Source organism: Fragaria vesca, linkage group LG6, assembly GCF_000184155.1.
Source record: "Fragaria vesca subsp. vesca linkage group LG6, FraVesHawaii_1.0, whole genome shotgun sequence".
Classification (NCBI taxonomy): Eukaryota; Viridiplantae; Streptophyta; class Magnoliopsida; order Rosales; family Rosaceae; genus Fragaria; species Fragaria vesca.
In genome coordinates this window covers 27,102,918-27,116,549 of record NC_020496.1, presented here as the reverse complement: position 1 = coordinate 27,116,549, position 13,632 = coordinate 27,102,918, and the positions used below count along the sequence as shown (strand labels likewise).

The 13,632-nt window shown below is 38.8% G+C and overlaps 3 protein-coding genes across 4 annotated transcripts; 2 read left to right on the top strand and 1 right to left on the bottom strand.

Annotated features, from left to right (window-relative positions):
* The first annotated feature begins 758 nt into the window (after positions 1-758).
* On the top strand, positions 759-3,319 carry LOC101312653 (60S ribosomal protein L18a-2-like). Of its 2 annotated transcripts, XM_004303838.1 has the most exons (4): positions 759-853; positions 997-1,112; positions 1,348-1,411; positions 2,682-3,239. In XM_004303838.1, exons 1-4 carry the CDS (start codon positions 839-841, stop codon positions 3,021-3,023), a joined length of 537 nt encoding a protein of 178 aa, XP_004303886.1. In that variant the 5' UTR covers positions 759-838; the 3' UTR covers positions 3,024-3,239. The 2 variants fall into 2 exon arrangements, with proteins under 2 accessions (XP_004303886.1, XP_004303885.1); XM_004303837.1 differs by lacking the exon at positions 759-853 and having other exon boundaries at positions 976-1,112; positions 2,682-3,319.
* A 362-nt stretch (positions 3,320-3,681) lies between these two features.
* LOC101312365 (3-hydroxyisobutyryl-CoA hydrolase-like protein 5-like) lies at positions 3,682-6,870 on the top strand. Its single transcript, XM_004303836.1, has 16 exons — positions 3,682-3,730; positions 3,916-3,987; positions 4,109-4,192; positions 4,275-4,343; positions 4,427-4,490; positions 4,602-4,675; positions 4,782-4,865; positions 4,969-5,053; positions 5,139-5,224; positions 5,390-5,511; positions 5,614-5,674; positions 5,785-5,883; positions 6,144-6,245; positions 6,332-6,373; positions 6,458-6,564; positions 6,660-6,870. The coding sequence occupies exons 2-16, from the start codon at positions 3,955-3,957 to the stop codon at positions 6,712-6,714; spliced, it is 1,167 nt and encodes a 388-aa protein (XP_004303884.1). The 5' UTR covers positions 3,682-3,730; positions 3,916-3,954; the 3' UTR covers positions 6,715-6,870.
* Positions 6,871-6,933: 63 nt separating this feature from the next.
* LOC101312072 (vacuolar protein sorting-associated protein 16 homolog) lies at positions 6,934-12,503 on the bottom strand. The gene is made up of 15 exons (XM_004303835.1): positions 11,718-12,503; positions 11,269-11,559; positions 11,039-11,178; positions 10,423-10,528; positions 10,236-10,328; positions 9,905-9,994; positions 9,704-9,817; positions 9,462-9,569; positions 9,280-9,353; positions 9,135-9,189; positions 8,464-8,693; positions 8,040-8,169; positions 7,811-7,913; positions 7,539-7,636; positions 6,934-7,249 (listed from the first exon to the last, which is right to left on the bottom strand). The coding sequence occupies exons 1-15, from the start codon at positions 12,501-12,503 to the stop codon at positions 7,094-7,096; spliced, it is 2,574 nt and encodes an 857-aa protein (XP_004303883.1). The 3' UTR covers positions 6,934-7,093.
* Between the last annotated feature and the right edge of the window lie 1,129 nt (positions 12,504-13,632).

Genomic DNA, 13,632 nt, shown 5'->3' with positions numbered 1-13,632 from the left:
GTCCACATCTGATTCTTTTCCAAACCAAGTAATATAAAAGAAACTATATCTATCATTTCATTTCAACATAATCTGTATCAATAAAAGAAACAACAAAATTAAGGTCTAGGATCGAAACTAGAAAAAGAAAAGCTAACCTGTTTGAGATGCTTCACGACTTGCAGGTGATAGGATTGGATTCTCAGTTCTTAAAACTCATAGTCGGAAAGAACCCAGACGTAGAATACAACGTTAATTTCCGGAATCCAAAATCTTCTTCCTCTAAGCGAAACCAATCTGGGTTTCCAACTAAATTTAAGAATTAGGGGCTGCAAATCGATCTGGGTATTCAGCAAACTTTAAGATTTTGGGGCTGAGAGGAGAAGAAGAGACGACGGAGGAGAGAGATATGACATGTAGGTGTCTTCTTTTCCATACCAATTGACTTAATTGCCATTTAAAAATAATTAAAAAAATACAAAGCAATAATTTTAGTTTAATTTAACCTCATTATTTTTATCCGTTGGATTTAAACGAGCCTAATCTAATGATAGTTGAGCAAATGTTTCATGGTCAGCTAGTGACCGTGTGAACGGGACTGTGCAGTATTATATGTGCAAGTTTAAGAGTAAAATTTAAAGTTGTGCAAGTTTAGGCCGGGCAAACATTGGGCCACATTTTGACCTAAAAACTATACTGGGCCTCATTAGGTCGATCTCTCTAAAGCCCAGATACCGAGACGGGGAGCTAGGGTTTTAAACCTCTCACATGTTTATAGTCGCCAAAGAGAAAGAGTTGAGGAGGCAGCAGCAGCACTCTCTCAGCAGTCACAGCGGCGGCTTCTCATCCCAAATCTCAAATGGCTCCTTTCAGGGTAAACCCTCTTCCCTCTTCCCTTTTCTTCCACATCCATTATTGTTCTCCTTCAACACTTTGCACGCATGTTTGTGTGATTTTGGTTTCAAAGTTTTAAGCTTTTGATGGGTTTACTAAATGATGGGTTTGTTTGGAAAACAGTATCATCAATACCAGGTGGTGGGGAGAGCTCTCCCAACTGAGAAGGATGAGCATCCCAAGATCTTCCGCATGAAGCTCTGGCACACCAATGAGGTCCGTGCCAAATCCAAGTTCTGGTAAGCATTTTTGATCCCTAAAAGACTGAAACTTTGATTCTTTAAAGATTGGAACTTTGAATCTTAGACAAGACCCCAGTGTAAACTAAGCCATCTTCTTGACTGTGTAACTAATCCTGAAAGGTTTATACTTTCTGTTTATTATGGTGAAGTTGCTTGTAATATCGATTTGATTCCTTCAATCTCAGGTTATGTATTTGGGATCATATTTTGATGTTTTTTTTTGCTTGATTAGGTACTTTTTGAGGAAGTTGAAAAAGGTGAAGAAGAGCAACGGGCAAATCTTAGCCATTAATGAGGTATTTGTCTTACATTTCTGTCAATATAGCGCTTACTCTTTGAGCCATTATGTGTCTGTTTTACCAATTGTCGGTTGGCTTCTTAAGTTTGTTTCAATAGCTTAAGTTTATGATTAACAAGAATTGTATTGCTTGTTTGTGTGTGTGTATATATAAACTTGTTATTGCAATGATGATAGATGTGAATCCCAGCTCATTATGAGACCTTTTGTGGTCTGGGAATAGACTTTATCCACATATATCTGAGCCATGATTCAGATGGAATGAAGAAGTTATTGTTATAGTGTTATCTTTAAGTTTAGGGTTTGGTTAATGCTTACATAGCACTGAATTGGGTGCGAGGCTTTGTGAACCCAAGGTGTAGTTATGTATTTGTCATTGCGATGATGATAGATGTGTATCCCAGCTCATTATGAGACCTTTTGTGGTCCTGGAATAGACTTTATCCACATATATCTGAGGGAAGGTTCTGATTGAAGAAAGTAATGTTGATACAAGTGTAGGGCTTATATTTGCCAAGTACTGAATTGGATATTAGCCTATTCTATTATTGTTTCTATAGCGTTACTGCAATGAGCCAATTTGCAGAGCAATGGCGTCTAATTGATGGCGCAAATTGCATTGAAGGTTGGCAATAACAAACCATGAAGCGATTCTCCGTGCCTTCCAAATCTCTCAATTTTGAGTTTGGCCTCGAACAAGTCGCTACATTTATTCCTTCCCATCTCTCCCCTTCCTTTTCTATTCGTTATAGTCTTCTGTTTTTCGGTTCTAAAATCTGTAATGGCTTCCGAGATTTCTTTGAGTGATTAAATCTGAGCCCTAATTCAGATGGAACAAAGAGGTTATGGTCATAGTTTTATCTTGAAGTTTAGGGTTTGGTAATGCTTACTTAGAACTGAATTTGGTGTGAGATTTTGTGAAGCCAAGGTGTAGTTATGTTTGTTCTTGTCATTGCGAGGATGATATATGTGAATCCCAGCTCATTATGAGACCTTTTGTGGTCCGGGAATAGTCTTTATCCACAGATATCTGAGCTCAAATTCAGGTTAAAAATGATAGTATTGTTTGGTTATTTAATGGCAAAAGTTCAGGTCTTTGTTGTTTCATATTCTTTGATATTTGATTGTGCTTGTATTTTCTTTCTTGTGTCATTAGATTTTATTTAGATGTGAGTTTTTCTGCAGTAGTCTTCATAGAATAAAATACTGTTATCTTACAATAATTGTTAAATAAAATAATAATTCTGGTATTGGGTTTCTGCCTGCAGATCTTTGAGAAAAATCCAACTACCATCAACAACTACGGAATCTGGCTGCGATACCAGAGTAGGACTGGTTATCACAACATGTACAAGGAGTACAGAAACACCACTCTTAATGGTGCTGTTGAAGACATGTACACTGAGATGGCATCTCGTCACAGGGTGAGGTCTCCGTGCATCCAAATCATCAAGACTGCAACTATCCCAGCAAAACTTTGCAAGAGGGAGAGCACTAAGCAGTTCCACAACTCCAAGATCAAGTTCCCATTGGTGCTCAGGAAGATTAGGCCCCCATCTAGGAAGCTGAAGACAACTTACAAGGCATCCAGGCCAAACATCTTTATGTAATCCTGCTACTTCATATGCTGTTCCCTTCATCGGAAGCGCTGTGCTTTAGCTAAACTAGGTGGACCTAGGAATGATAATATTTTCTGAACTTTTGTTTGTTGGGAGTATGAACATCCGTTTTCCATTATCTATTATCTAGTGTTTCAGTTTTGAAGATTATGTGGTTTTGATATAAGATATTGAATTTAAAGAGCTTGGCACTTTGTTTTATGATCGAATTTCAGAGTATGCATGTTTGCTTTGTGATTTTTTTGTTTGTTTGATATATTGGCTTCGGAACAGCTAATTTGGTCATGATAAGTCATGAATCTTCCTTTCTTGTGATCATTGGCTCCATTTTATCTGTTAGTAGCAGAGGCTTGCTAATGGTTGATCTAATGTGAAAGTGTAAGCAAAAACCATGCGCAGGAAAATATGTTTGGTTGAACGAAACATTAAAGGGAAAGAAGGAAGAACATAAAATTTGAAACTTTATAACTAGGCATCACAATTTAGAAAATCCCAACCAAGCGGAGATGGGGGTTGGTGGCATCACACCCCTAGCTACTTTGAAACGCAAAACCTCGTATTTTCAGAATCATGGGTGTAGTTGGGTGTGGTAGGTACATGAAACCTTTTATCTCTACCAAACCGAGCAAGATAAATGGTCAAGCAGACAACAACCCATTTCGTTCGCTGCATTTTCTTCAAACAGCTCCACAGGTGATGTAAGTTCTCATCTTTTTAGCTCTCAAGTATGTTTCAGTTTCAATGTCTTTTGGAGTATTGTATATTTCTTGATCAATTACTTGAATGAAACTGATTCTGTGAAATTGGTCCACTACGTAGCTCAAGCAATTCATCTCTTCCTTACTGGCCATCTTTCAATTATTGGGTTTATTTGTTTGTGCAGTTTGTTGGATTTAGACCCACAAGTTAACTAATCATCAAAATGGCACATGAAATTGCAACTTCAGATGAACCGGTAATCAACTTCCTTCTGCATTTCTGGTCGCCTGATATTCTCTTTGGTGTTGTATTCCACCATTCCAGAAGATAATAAGTGTACCTGATCATTACATGTGTGTTTTTGTGAATCTTTTTAGGTTCTTCTGGTAGAAGAAATGGAGCACGTGAGGTTGATCACATTGAACAGACCTCGTCAATTGAATGTCATCTCATCAAATATGGTAGTATCAACAACTCCGACTTGCAGATTGTTGCATTTTCGTACTAGTTATTGAAATCACTTTTTCTTCATACTGTGTGCAGGTTTCTTTGCTTGCTGAAAACTTGGAGAAGTGGGAAAAAGACGATAAGGCTGAGCTTGTCATCATCAAGGTTAGTTCTGAACTAGAAACCATGGACTTCTGTTCTTGCTTCAAGCATCATTGTGTGATGTGTTCAAAGTATTTCTTGTATAGGGATCAGGCCGAGCTTTTTCAGCTGGTGGGGACTTGAAAATGTTTTATGATGGCAGGAAATCAAGTAAATACTCTCCTGGAAAATATTTACATTACATTTCAATGTAGGCATTGTATTATCTGAATTGTAATAGAAAGTGAAGTTCCTCATCAGTTGCTTTTTGGTCTTCGACAGAGGATTCATGCCTTGAAGTAGTCTACCGAATGTATTGGCTTTGCCACCACATTCATAGTTATAAGAAAACACAGGTAATGCTTTGCAAAATCTGATTCTATCATTCCCCGAGGGCAATATTGTCCCCTCCAGTTTATGTTATTGGAGGTATCGCTCAAGAATTGATGTTAATATCAATAGGTTGCTCTGGTCCATGGACTTTCTATGGGTGGAGGTGCCTCTCTAATGGTTCCAATGAAGTTTTCCATAGTCACGGAAAAAACTGTGAGTACAATTCCAGTCTCTTTATTTCTTACAGTTACGGCCATGATATCTAGTCCTGTGACACCAGCTCTTTTTGTGGTACATTTCATGAATGCTTTAATAGGTTTTTTCCACTCCAGAAGCAAGCATTGGCTTTCATACTGATTGTGGTTTCTCATATATGCTTTCCCATCTTCCCGGGCATCTCGGTAAGCGTGGACTATAATATAAAGGAAAATTCTTTTTCTTGACCTTAACAGAAGAAAGACTGAATGGTGACTTGTGGATGTGTAGGTGAATTCTTGGCCTTAACTGGAGCAAGACTTAATGGTAAGGAATTGGTTGCAGCTGGATTGGCCACACACTTTGTCCCTCTTGAGGTGATTTTCTCACTCTTCGTTATGATTTTCTTCCTTGAAGTCTTAATACATGTTCTTAGGCCTAATTTGAACTCTATAATAAAACATTGAACACTTTGATTTTGAAGTCATTGTTTTAAAATGAACTTTTCCTTTTTCTTTTTTCTTTTTTTTTTTGTGCATCAGAAACTGTCTGATCTAGAGAAGCGCTTGGTAAGCTTAAACTCAGGAGATGCTAATGCAGTGAAGGCTGCAATCGAAGAGTTCTCTGTGACAGTTCAGCCTGATGAAGAAAGTGTCTTAAACAAGTAATAAATCTCGGTTACTGGTGTTCTATTGCCAACTCCACTTTGATCAAGACTGAACTTCGTATATCATATTCAAATCATTAAGCATTCCTTACCTTTCAGGCAGTCGACAATTGATGAGTGCTTCTCCAAGGACACTGTGGCAGAGATTATAAACTCATTTGTAAGTTTCTTTTCACTATTTCTGATCAACAGATTGGTGAAGACTTTCATGATTCATCGCATGAGTATTTGCTCATGTACGATTTCTATAAACATGTTATTGTTTTACAGGAAGCTGAGGCAAAGAAAGAAGGCAATGGATGGATAGGTCCCGTTCTTAAGGGCTTGAAAAGATCATCTCCTACAGGACTGAGAATAACACTAAGATCGGTATGGTTTCTTACAGTGGATCAGTTGCATATTTTGGTTTCAAGTTTTAGTCGTTAGAGGAAGTGGCCATGGTCATGTTTCCTAGTTAACGGTTTAGTTAATAGAAGCCTGAAATGTACATGAGATTGTACAATTAAAGGCTCATCCCATGAAGCCTTCAACAATTAGGATCTTTACCTCACCAAATTATGCAAAAACTTCTCCCCCTCTCAAGATTATGGATACCATGCTTAGTTGCCTCTCTGCCCTTTACTCTCCAGATTCGTGAAGGAAGGAAGCAAACATTGGCCGAAGCTCTGAAGAAGGAATTTCGACTCACAATCAATATATTAAGAAGCACCATATCCGAGGATGTATACGAGGTAATAATCTGTAGGCATCAGCACTTTCGAAAATCCAATTTCTCTTCCTACTTCTGAATGCAATGATCTACTATTTTGATGAACAGGGTATCAGGGCTCTCACCATTGACAAAGATAACGCTCCTAAGGTAACCTTTCCCTCCCCAAGTCTTGTTCTGTTTTTCCTTTCCATTTTCTCAATTTCTATATGTTGCATGGTGCCATGGCTACAGTGGAATCCACCCACTCTTGAAGAGGTGGACGATGAGAAGATAGACCTCGTTTTCAAGCCATTTGCAGAAGATTTGGAGCTGAAGATACAAGAAAACGAAGAACTCAGGTAACAGCAGCCTCATAGTTTTCCCGGTACAAATCTGATTGCTCATGATGGCAAAGAAAATAAGACTCGTATGTTTCTTCTTAAACAAATTGCAGGTGGGATGGCAAATACGAGTGTTCAGCCTATCCATCTTTTAAGGCGACTGAGTAAAGTCAATAACTGTTTGTGAACATCCGGGAGGTTACTGCAGGCTGATTTTCATGATTAAATATGCGTCTACTTCAATTGTTGCTCCAGTTGTAAACTTGAAGTACTACATTTGTATCATCATGTTTATGAAATAAGATAGGCTTTGGGAAATTGAAATCGAAACTGTCAAAGCTATTTCCCCCTTTCGGACTGTCATAAAGCAACCAAGACTCCAGTTTTCGTGAATGGCTTTTGCGATAGCAAACTGTAAGAGTCCAAACATTTTACTCATATGAAACACATGAACTCATCTGTATTTCCTTTACATTCGATCTGCCATGTACAATGTACCACCGAATATGGACACAAATGCACAGTAAAACAAGAGATCAACGAAAAACTATGACACACCCAATTTATCTCGAATAGTATCAAAAATTGATGAAGCTGCAGGATTTTGTGAAAACGTCGATCTCAGTCGACCAAGCAATTCCCCATCATTTGCCTGAGAGGCAGCATCAGCAGCTTCCTTGGCCATGCCAATCCGACCATAAGCCTACAAAAAATTTAAGATTTCATTGAAAAGCGGTTGCGTGCAAAGAAGATTTGAACCATTGCTACTTAGCACGGCACCATGGCAACAAAGCAACTACTGTTAAAGAACCACTTTTCAACATTTAATGCTACTGACCACAATTATAAAGAAGACTTCTGAAGAAGAGACGAGATACTAGACTGCTATACAGAACACAATCAATAAAAGACATCTTGATAGAACAAAATGTATGCAAGCAGCACACGCACAACAGCAGTAATATGTTTCTATATCAGAAAGGTTAAGTTACCTCAGCTCTTTCTCGAGGATCTGTGAGTTTTGGGATATATTTCAATGCTTCCCCTTTTTCATCTGCTTCAATGCATGCCTCAACAAATGGCCTAAACCCTATCATAAGAGAAAACCAACGAGGTATCTACTTAGTATGTCTGCAAACCTGCCATTGCTGTCCCCATAAAGAACAGAAAGAAAGCAACGTTTGAAAGTTGTTTATGTATTTCCCCTATTTCCATCTTTTTAACAGAAATGTCATTCCTATCCATAATTAAATGAGGGCCTTACCAATTGGTGGTCTCTTTTCTTTTGAAAACTTCTCCAGGGTATCCCAATCTCTGACTGTAGCCAGAGCAAAAGCTTTCAGCCAATACCATCTCTTCTCAGAAACCTGAGAGAAGTGCACACCAGAGCAATCAATGACTGTATAAAAACTGACGCGGAAGGCACAAGCGAAAAAAGGTTTGGAACAAGCCACAAGCTTCAGTCCTTTTTAAATGAGTGTAACTTCACCAACCTTAAAATCAGTTTTCACTTTCATTGCTGCTTTATGATTTCCCAGCACAATACAAGTTCGAATGGTATCACTGATACTAGAATCAACAAAAATAGCCTGCTTTGTTGACACTTCTAGACCATGCTGCGCCCTGTAGAAATGTATTCAGAAAACCAATATACGAGAACATTAAATTTTATATGTGATGTGTTACCGACAAATTTATCACTGTAAATTAGAAATAGGAAAATATCTAAGCTGACCCATAAACAGCGTCAGACACATTGCTAGGAAGTTAGAACTAATAGTTAATTGTAACAATATTTGTTATATATACCACCATAACATGATATATTCCTTGAAGCCTTTTTAACAAAATCAATCGCATGTCTCATTAGTTTCATTAAATCAACATTGCAGCTAACCAAACGTAGTCAAATCTAACCTCAACAATTTTGAATGTTCCTCAGCAGCCTTTGACTCAAAGGTAAAGTCCTTATCCTTATTAGCTTCTCCAAAGAGACTATTGGATTCCTTATCCTTATTAGCTCCTTCGAAGAGAGACTTGGTCTGGTCAATTAATTTAATGCGCGGATTATGCAGGGGAGATCCTCTGCTTGCCATTGGATTTTTTCCGAGTTCCCAAGATTCTTTCCACACAAGGAAAGCCACTTCCTACAAAACGTGAGTTCCCATAAAAGATATTAATAGGTACTCGAGAACTTGATCATTACATTAATGTTGTTTGATGACAGCAATGAACTGTGGGAACTAGTAAAATATATGTGAAACCAAACCATTTCCGCATCAAGCCCCTGTACAATTTAAAGTAACCAGCATGTCTCTTAGTTCAGCACTAGTGGAAAGTTAAAAAAGAGTGGAAGAACTATGGAACGGTTGCTCCATGGAAAATTTCACTTCACTTTATGCTAAAGCCTTCTCCATATATGAGATGACAGACAAACTAATAGGATATATAAGAAAAATTCCCATTACAATAGATGACTAACTTACGGTAACCCACTCTTCATATGAAAGCTTAACTGCATTACTTTCTTTTGTGTTCCATTCATGCATGCTATGTATACATAAAACCAAAAGCCAACTGACACCTACTTGAAGTTGTCCAGCCGATAGGAAGAAGTCCTTCAAAAATTCATGATTATAGCACCTGAAACAGATAAAGCACAAGATACATGTGAAATATAGATTAATACACACAAATGCAACTTAAGAATATATCAGGCTAGCGTGAACGTACCGTGCATAAATCACAAACAAATCACGCGCCAGGGGTTTCGGGTGTATCATTTTGAAAAATGCCAAAGGTTCTCTCTGCATAATAAAGCAATTTGTTAGTTCCCCGAATAGTATTCTTAATCCAATATAAGGAAACTTGTAACAGAAAAATCAGAGTACATGTTGAGTTTCTAGACATATTACCTTTTGCCAGATATGAAAAAGAACAAGATAAACAAGGTCTGTATCACCACTTTCAATTGCCTTCATTAAAGCTGTGTCTTCTTCTCCAATGCTCAACAAGAGAGGAACCTGAAGCAAAGAATCAGAATCAAGACTACAGACTTCTTTCACATTTTCATAATATAAGTTTCAGCTCAGGGGATAAAAGATAAGAAACATGGTAAGAATATCTTAAAAAATAAATAAATAGATGAAAATAAGACCTGCTTGGAGGACCGCGGTTCATGTTCAACAAGCATAGCAGCTAACTTCCGGCGGCCATTCTTATCTGCATGAGCAGCAACTGCTGCGTAGGATATTCCTTTGGATAGTTTCAACTGAAAAATATAAGAGGGTGATTGGTTTGCTTGCAAATGTAGAAGGAGAACACACAACATGATAAGAAATGGAGAAAATCACACAACCTTCTCAAGTAAGATTTCAAGGAGAGTTGCATCAGGAATTGCCAGGGAAGCTGTTATCTTCGAACATGTCCAGTGCATTATCACCATTTCCTGTAAACATTAAAACAAGAGATGAGTCAGATTACACGTGGATTAGTTCTAATTTCAAGAAAGCAGAAACAGTTTTCTCAATAACCTAGTATATAGTACAAGAACAAACATACAGTGATACAGATGCATAATAGTACAATTTCATATTTCTGTATTGTTGGCCCCTATGGTCTGGTTTCGATCCATTACAAAAAGGAGCAAATCAAATATCAGCTATGTAAATGGAAAAGAGTAAACTTACTTGATTCATTCCAAGGTATTCTGATATCCGTAGTGCAAGAAGATGCTTGTAGGAATTAATCAAACGACCGATCAGAACAGACGGTGTAAGCAACTGAAGGAAACAACCATATTCGGAATCATTAGAAGAACTATCATGAGTATTCAGCATTACTGATACAAAATTACACGAGTCCAGCTTTAGAAACCTTGTATTGTTGAATACTAAGAGGCATTCCAACATCAGGATGCCGCACAGCATTTAATACTCGCAACGTTTTACACATCTCTTGAATATGATCACGTTGAAAATTGCTGCCAAAGCCAACTGGATATCATTACCGAGAGCAAAAATCAGAAATAATGTACTAAGATCTATGCAGCTAAGGAGATTCACCTATGGATAGATCATTGATTTTAAAAGGACTAGCAAATGGTAAAAACTAAAAAGACCTTCATTATATGAAATATTTCCAAATACTTGGGGGGGGGGGGCGCTGAGAAAAACTTATTTCGGTTTTGGAACTCCTACTTGACAGAAAACTTGGATATCAAGTTTCTTCCATTACTGAAACTATAACTAGGTTCCCGGTTCTAATGAAACTAGATAACAATGAAGCATGAAGGAGTCAATAATATAGAAATTATTAGCTAGACATCCACTTTATCAGGCTTGGAAATAAATAAGAATATCAGCAGCACCTTAGTCTGATTAAAATTTAGAAAAGAAAACCTGCAACCATTTAAACCCAAGCAAATAAAGGATGGGTAAGACCAAAAAGATCAGAATGATCATATTCTACTGCAATATAACCCAAAACTAACCTGCAAAAAGCTTGACCATAGCTTGCAGCTCTTAGCAGTGTTTGTTGACGTGAGAGATCAAATTCATGACCGGCAGCATCAATACATGCTTCAACAGCCTCCGACAATGATGCACGTATTAGTCGCAAATTCTCATCTGCCTGGTCAACATGAAATCAGACCTTTACCAAAATAACGTCATAAAGATCAACCATTTCCATTTGATTAGAAACAAGAAATGAGTACCCTACCTTAGCACTTCGTCTGTCAAAATGATCCAAAGCATCGAACAACAAAGCCGCAGGCGACGTACTTCCAATCTTAAAGATGGATTCAGTAGAATCAGGCACTCGTTGAAGCAATTCCATGCTGGAGTTCGACAATATCCTCACTCCATCACACTCCGGTATGAGAATAATTGGTTCATCGTAAAAGTACCGCACCGGGTCCCCTCGAGGACCCATCATTAACAGTATATCGTCCCAATACAACAACACCGTGTCCATTCCACACCACGCCAGCTGTTCCGGAGGAAGCGCAGACTGCATTGCACAATACATACATACACATTATCATCTAATGCTAACTGTAATGTTGCTCCGAAACCAGCACATTCTTACACAAAGCTAAATTACGAAACTAAGTAGAGTAATTAGATGTGTTAATTTGACAATATGGAAAGATTTGAGTAGAATTTAACCTCGCATTCCTGCTCGATTAAGATTTCATTGAGATTCGAAGTCATGACCAACAAGCGACCGTCGTGAGTGAACGAAGCGAGCCATTGACCATCGCGAGAGACCGCCATCTTCTGCAGCGGTCCACGTAGGACGTCGACGCCTAACTGCTGCACGCCGTCTTCCTCCACCGCCAAAACCCAAGGCTCCGAAATCCCAAGCAGAACCTCCACATTACCAGACATAGTGTACTGCGGCTCGATCACGGCCATACAGTACGGCGGGTCCTCGATCCCCGGGTCGGCCAGCTGGACCGGGTTCGGGTTCTGGAAATCCGAAACGCAAAACAGCTGATTCGACTCGGTGATGCAAACGACGCCGTTTCCCCAAAACACGCAATCGACGACGTTGCGCTCGAAGCACTCCTTCCCCATGGAGATGCTCGGCTCGACGATCTCGGCGAGGATGTTGTACCGATAGACGGTGCCGTCCTGGACGAGGCAGACTAGGGTTTGGTCGTCGGTCCAGGACATTCCGATCAATCTTCCGCCGGGGTGTTTCCAGATGGTCTCGCCGAGTAGAAGGCCCGAGGAATTGAAGATGCGGAGCTTGCGCTGGGCGGACTCGCCGCGGAGCTGGACGATCTTGGAGTCGTCACGGATGACGGCGATGGGGCCACCGAAGGGGGCGCAGGCGACCTTGTTGCGGCTCAAGTCCACGTGGCTCCACGTCATGCGGTAGACCTCGGGCTTGCGGTAGTAGCGGTTGTAGAGGAGCTGCCACTCCGCGGCGACCGAGACGTTCGCCATTTTTGAGAGAGAGAGTGATCAAGTTTCAGAGCTCAGTAGAATGGAGCAAACAAAGAAGAAAGAGAGCAAAAGTAAAATTCTTTTTCTTTTTCGACGGTAAAAGTTCTTATATGATTAAACTGTTAAACTTACCGTCTAAGTAAAACCCAATTAGTGTCTCTGCAGCCCAATAAGATGGCTAAATGACCTTTTGGTCCTTGTAGTTTGACAAACCGTTGATTTTTGTCCGGCCGGTTTTTTTTGTAATTAACCCTAAATCTGTGAATGTTTTGGTACTCGGGACTACATTAGACCTCTTTATTTTTTAAGACTGTCATAAGGTGTCTTAAGTTGTACTAATATTAACTCATGTTTATTGCATGAGATTAGAGAGTAGTTTGCTTGGTTTATGGTTTAGAATGATGATGCTATCTATGGATGATTTATTCTATTACCCATAATAACATTATTTAAGGAAGCCAAAATAAAAACAAGGTGTTACATAAGCTTATTTGTTTTAGTCTCGGTAACATCAAACATAGTACTAACTAAACTTGACTCCTTATTTAGCACAGTCTCATTTAGTCCCATGAAACAAACATGCTTAAGATCGAGTATGTGGTGCAAGGTCCCGATATAAAAGTAAACATCAGTAGAGTTCGGGGGGATTACAAATTGAACTCATTAGAAATGTTCACCTCGTTAATTGTTGACAAAAGAAATTATGCTCAACCATCATTGAATATAAATCGTAATATTTTGAGTTTTGTAGCACCACTACCAGAGTTCCATCCCAAAGTGATCAAGCATAATTCTTTTGGTAAACAACAGACAAGGGTAAACAAGTACTGGAATACAGTTCTTAAAATTGGAATAACAATACGAGTAGATAATTAAAGTTAGAGGTTGTTGAGAATTCTAATCAAGAAATCCCTTTAATCAGTAAGGCACTACTTTGGTTATCTTTCAAACTTCTATTATGAGTCTAATTAAGATCTTTAGCAGTGTCCTAATGCATACAGAACCAAGCAGGTCATGATAAGAGGCCCTTTGTCATGTTTGGTTCTACTTTGTAACTAGATGAGCTATTATTGCTTGACAACATTCATGATGATATTCTTTCATGGTCATCTCATGATTCTAAGTGGGG